Source organism: Otolemur garnettii, unplaced genomic scaffold (assembly GCF_000181295.1).
Source record: "Otolemur garnettii isolate 467f Iridium unplaced genomic scaffold, OtoGar3 scaffold00295, whole genome shotgun sequence".
Classification (NCBI taxonomy): domain Eukaryota; kingdom Metazoa; phylum Chordata; class Mammalia; order Primates; family Galagidae; genus Otolemur; species Otolemur garnettii.
The window spans coordinates 17,140-22,573 of NW_003852690.1; the positions used below are offsets into that span (position 1 = coordinate 17,140).

At 45.5% G+C, this 5,434-nt stretch overlaps 1 protein-coding gene across 1 annotated transcript in view; it reads right to left on the reverse strand.

Moving 5' to 3' along the window:
- RPS4X (ribosomal protein S4, X-linked) overlaps positions 1–2,288 on the reverse strand; it is a 7,671-nt gene extending 5,383 nt beyond the window's left edge. The window contains exons 1-3 of the mRNA XM_003803349.3: positions 2,211–2,288; positions 766–843; positions 2–181 (exon numbers count right to left, since the gene is read on the reverse strand). Of these exons, the coding sequence (XP_003803397.1) occupies positions 2–181; positions 766–843; positions 2,211–2,213 (261 nt within the window). The 5' untranslated portion in view covers positions 2,214–2,288. The remainder of the gene's footprint in view (position 1; positions 182–765; positions 844–2,210) is intronic.
- Positions 2,289–5,434: the final 3,146 nt, after the last annotated feature.

The following is a 5,434-nucleotide window of genomic DNA, read 5'->3' on the forward strand; positions in this document are numbered from 1 at the left end:
CCATAAAACCAGCAGGATAGGTTATATCAGTTCTGACCTTGCCATCAATCTTAATGAAGCGCTGCATACAAATCTTCTTTACTTCATCTCCTGTCAGGGCATACTTAAGCCTGTTCCTTAGGAAAATGATGAGTGGAAGACACTCTCTCAGCTTGTGGGGACCAGTGGATGGACGAGGAGCCTGCAAAATTAAAAATAAATCTTTTAATTAAATCATAGCTATATACATTAATGCAATCATGGGGTACAATGTGCTGGTTTTATATAGATTTGTAATATTTTCATCAAATTGATTAACACAGCCTTCATGGCATTTTCTTATTGTGTTAAGACATTTATATTCTACATTTAGTAAATTTCACATGTACCCAGTGTTGGGATTCACTTAAACCCATCTGACAGTCCTGAGACCCATCCATTAACTAAAGACACCAAGATGGTCCATCACACCCTGACCCAGGTTATTTACATATGAGGTATAGGAAGCTGATAAAACTTTTTTTAGATTTCAAAGTTCTACAGCATTTCCCCTATCAATGAATCAAGAACTAACTTTTGAGTCCTTAATCCACATAAGGGTACTATGTGGTGGTATGCTGAATAAATGCCAGATAACACATGCTCTTCAAGACCAGGGAAAATCCCTTGCCCTGCCCCCACATGAGTTTGGGAGGCATTTAATAGACATCACAAGAAAGAATAATACAGTAATCAGGGATGCCTAACACATAAACTAATTTCAAACGTGTCCCTTAAGATACTTACAAACACGCCGGTCAATTTATCCAGCATCCAATGCTTTGGAGCTGCTACCCGCTTCAGATGCTTCTTGGGACCACGAGCCTAAGAGGAAGTTTTAGATTGCAACACTGTTAAATGACTTCTTGTTTCCTCAAGAACAGCTTACAAAGCCTAGTTTGTAGCTTCTTATAAAGCTCTTCATTAAATGTAGACAATGTTAAAAACACAGAGCTCTGACAAAAGGCAGAGAAGCAAATGCATACGTGGTTCCATAGAACTTCAACAAGCCTTCTCATTGTAAAGAGGTTTAGTATCATCGTCTCTCAAAACCATACTAAATTTTCCTGTTATTAAAAGGGTCTCTACTGACAGAGGTTGTTCCTTCTACCATACTATACCAGTGAAATGGCCAGGTGGACATGTAACAGAAGTAGCCCAGAAGCTCCTGCATGCTTCTACTTGTTAATAGTAAAGTATTCTAAGCACAACCATCGGGATTGCAGGTGTCTGACCTCTGCACAATCTCGTGTGCTGCTACCCCATACGCTAAAGCCAAAAGCTGATACCAATTTTCACTTTAGAGTGCTATGACATCACAGCAAGCTCAAATTCTTGGGATCAAGCGACACTCTTGCCTTAGCCTCCAAAGTAGGTGGGACTACAGGTGCCTGCCACAACGCCCGGCTATTTTTAGAGGCGGGGGTCTCGCTCTGGCTCAGGCTTATAGCCAACTCCTGAGCTCAAGCGATCCACCCGCCTAGGCCTCCCAGAGTGCTAGGATTACAGGTGTGAGAAACTGTGCCCAGCCCAACTTTCACGGTTTTATTTGAAGACAGTCTTATTCTGTTGCCCTTGGTAGAGTGCTGTGGCATCACAACTCACAACCTCAAATTCTTGGGTGTAAGCAATTCTCTTGCCTTAGCCTCCCAAGTAGCTGGGACTACAGGAGATTGCCACAACGGCCGGCTATTTCTTTGTTGTAGCTGTCATTGTTAATTGTTTTAGCAGGCCCGGACCGAGTTCAAACCCATCAGCCTCGGTATACGTAACCGGCGCTAACCAGTAAGTTACGGGTGCCAAGCCCTCAATTTTCACTTTAAAAAGCGGAAGCCTGTCTAAAATCTGGCCGTGCCAAAAAGACAATGACAAAGAAAACCTTTCTCCGCCAAGCTGACCCAACGTCACCCGCCCCTGGCCCGGAGGGGGGAGAAAAGCCACCTCTGCCGGGGTCAAAAGATGCGTGGCCGCGTTAAAGATTAAGGCCTTCCCGCCAACGGAACTAGGTCTGCTCCCCCACCAGGTCGGCGTTCGCCTCTCGCCCCGAAGCCCGCCTTGGTTAACCACGGAAGCTGCACTCCCTTCGCCTCTGCCCGGTCATCCTCCCCGGGAGCTCCAACGCCCGGGGTGGCCCCAGCTCTAGGAGGATGGAGGCGGATACATCCCAAGAGCTCGCAAAGACCCTGCCTTACCATGGCTGCGCTAGGCACGGAAAGGGATCACTGTCTTCCGGTGCGCGAGGAAATTAGCGTCAGAAACTGCGCGCGCCGCACACTCAAACGCTCCGCCCAGAGTAGCCCTTTCCGGGCGCGTGGGAACTCTATGTTTCCCCCTGCCGGTGGGAGGTCGGATGTTCAGGCCTGACTAACCGCCGCCAAAAGAGAGCGTCTCCTAAGGGCAATTTCTTCCTCCCCCTTTTCCACGCTTCCTCCTCCCATGCTCGCCGAGCGTCTCTGTGCTAGATACTGGTAATAAAAAAATGAATTAAACAAGATCTTTGTCTTCAAAGAGAGTTTAAAGTGAGACTAAGTTCCATGTACAGATGATTATATAATAAGTAGAATATATTTTAATCAATATTTAATATTGGGGGCAGTGCCTGTGGCTCAAAGGAGTAGGGCGGCGGCCCCATATGCTAGAGGTGGCGGGTTCAAACCCAGCCCCAGTCAAAATTGCAAAAAAAAAATATTTAATATTATTTGTTAAACATTTTGTCCCTTCTTTTGGCTTCCTTTGAGCCAGCCAGCCAGTCCGTACCAATTGTTCGGATGAGCCACAATAGTTTTTTTTTTCCCCTCTTGGCTTCTCTGCAGACTACGGAGGGAATGGGCTGTAGCGTGTGGAAGGTGGAATCTCTGCTTGAACCCTGACATCCTTCTCCCTCGCTCCCTGTACAATGCATTTGGCATGTCTTGGGGAAAAGAGGGGATATAAGTGATCATTTGGTTCTCTAACTGAAATATAGATCTGATCCTGTTATTCCTCTGTTTCTAAACTATCCTTGACCCTCCATTTCCTTCCCTGATGAAGCAGGTCCGAGTTTTGCCTGGCTCCACTGCTCCCTCCCCTAATCCCAAGCTTCAAAGCTCCAGTCACTCCATGCTGTTTTGCTCTTGAGAGAGCTCTTTCAAGATTGCCTGTGGACTTGATGATTCCTGGGCTTGAAGCTGCCAGGAACAGTTCAACTCCCTTCCTGGACCACACCTAGTCCCATTCCGCAGCTGAATCCCCTCTGGTTCAAAGGGGAGCTCCTGGTCTCCTCAGGCAGGGTAAATCTGTCATTCTTACTGCCCCAGAACCCTTGGTTCAAACTTGGTGACAACATTTTTTTTTTTTTGCAGTTTTTGGCCGGGGCTGGGTTTTGAACCCACCACCTCCAGCATATGGGGCCAGTGCCCTACTCCTTTGAGCCACAGGTGCTGCCCTTGGTGACAACACTTAATGTATTGGGTAACAATGACTAATTTACTTGTGTGTCCTCCAGTAAACAGAGCATCTCTAGGACAGAGCCTTCCCTAATGAATCTGGGCAGGCCCTTTGCCACCTAACAGAGAAACTGGCACCGTGTCTGGCACTTGGTAAATACTTGTTGAATGAATAAGTTGAGTCAGCATCCCACTTGTTGTGCCAAGTCCTACTATGCTATCCCTGAGCATCCAGCCTGTGCCTGAATTCTTCCCACCGTGAGATCCAGCTCCTAATACATGAGGTTCCATTTTACAAGTTTCTATCTCTACTCTCCACTTCACTCCTCAGCAGTCTGCAGAGGAGCAAGAGAGGAAAAAAGGGTTAGCTCTTCTCAATCAGACAGTAGTAACTAGGAGGGCAGGAACTCCTCTTAGTCTAAAACTGGGGTATGATCCATAATAAAAGACATAAATGACTATGGAAAAGGATAATTGCTGGTGGGGATTAGAGAGAAAGCGAAAGTGATGAAACAATGTAAGGTTGATTCTGAGGTTTTCAGTCTGGGGGCACTGGGAAGATGGTGGTGCAGCTAGGAGAAAATAATGGAGGAGTTGATTTGGGAGTGAGTGATCATCATGGGATTTCCTCTCCAGACAGGATGGGAGAAATGGCTGGTTAGAGCTACAGATCTCCCTTAATCAGGATCACACAGCCAGTTAGGGTGAGGGTGAAGCACTGGTCTCTTGCTTCCCAAGTCAGTGTTAGTTTGTCAAAGGACTTGAGGGAATCCAAGCACCTTTTTCAGTATGCTTTTTCTCTCTCAGTTTGTATTTGTGCACAAATGACATTCTAACAGCAATAAAGGAAATTTGGAAAAAGCTAAGTAAATTACAAACAGTGCCTACCCAAACACCCTAAACACATCATCTGTATTCATTTGTTCCTGTTCCTGTTCTCATTCTGATCTGTTTGTGTGCATGCATACTTTTACACAATTTTAGTCCTAGCATACAGACCATTTGTATTCTCCTTTTATTATATTAGAAACACTTTCCAGGTTGCTAAATAATCTTCATAATTACTATTTTAACAGCTGCATCATACTTCATTAAGTGGATGTCCCGTAATTAATAAAAGTTCTCTATTGTCAGCATTCGGTTTTCTGTACTTTTTCCTTCTTATAAATGTTGCTACAGTGAACAACTTCTTTCATACAGTTTTTTCCTTCAGGTGAATGATTTCCTTACAATAAATCTATTCCTTTAACCAACATGTATTGAGTGTCCACTCTATGTGGTGCTTTATATTTAAACTGGGGATGCAGAGATGATTTAGATCTAGTTCTTGCTCTCAAGGAACTCAGGTTATAATAGAAAAAGCAGGCTGGGGAGGTGGAAAGAGCTAGGAGAAGCTCATCAGAGAAAAAAATGGTAGCAAAGCAGACTGAAACACAGAGGGCTGTTAAAATCTTGGACTTTAGCTTGTGGGTAGTCAATGGGGAGCCATTGAATGATTTTAGGGAGGACAGGATCAGCTTTGTGCTTCAACTCTGACCTCTCCCTGTAGAAGGGTTGAAGGAAGTGTGAGTGGCTTAGAGGAGATGTGCCAAGGTTATTTCAACAATACAAGCAAGAAATAGGAGGGTGAGACCCAGATCTGTAACTGTGGGGTTGAGGAGGAGGGGGCAGATTCAAAAGATACTGCAGATAGAATATTGCCAGGATCTGACTGAGAAATGACGAATGTGCAGGGATGAGGGACAAGGAGGTAATTAGGATGACTCCTGGGTTTCTGGCTTGGTGACTCAGTGGTGCATTCATGGGAACAAGGAAGAGGTAGAGAAGCAAGCTTGGGGAGAAAATGAAAAGGCCAATCTGGCTCGGCGCCTGTGGGTCAAGCGGCTAAGGCGCCAACCACATACACCTAAGGTGGCGGTTCGAATCCCCAGCCCGGGCCCATCAAACAACAATGATGGCTGCAACCAAAAATGGCTGGGCCTTGTGGCGGG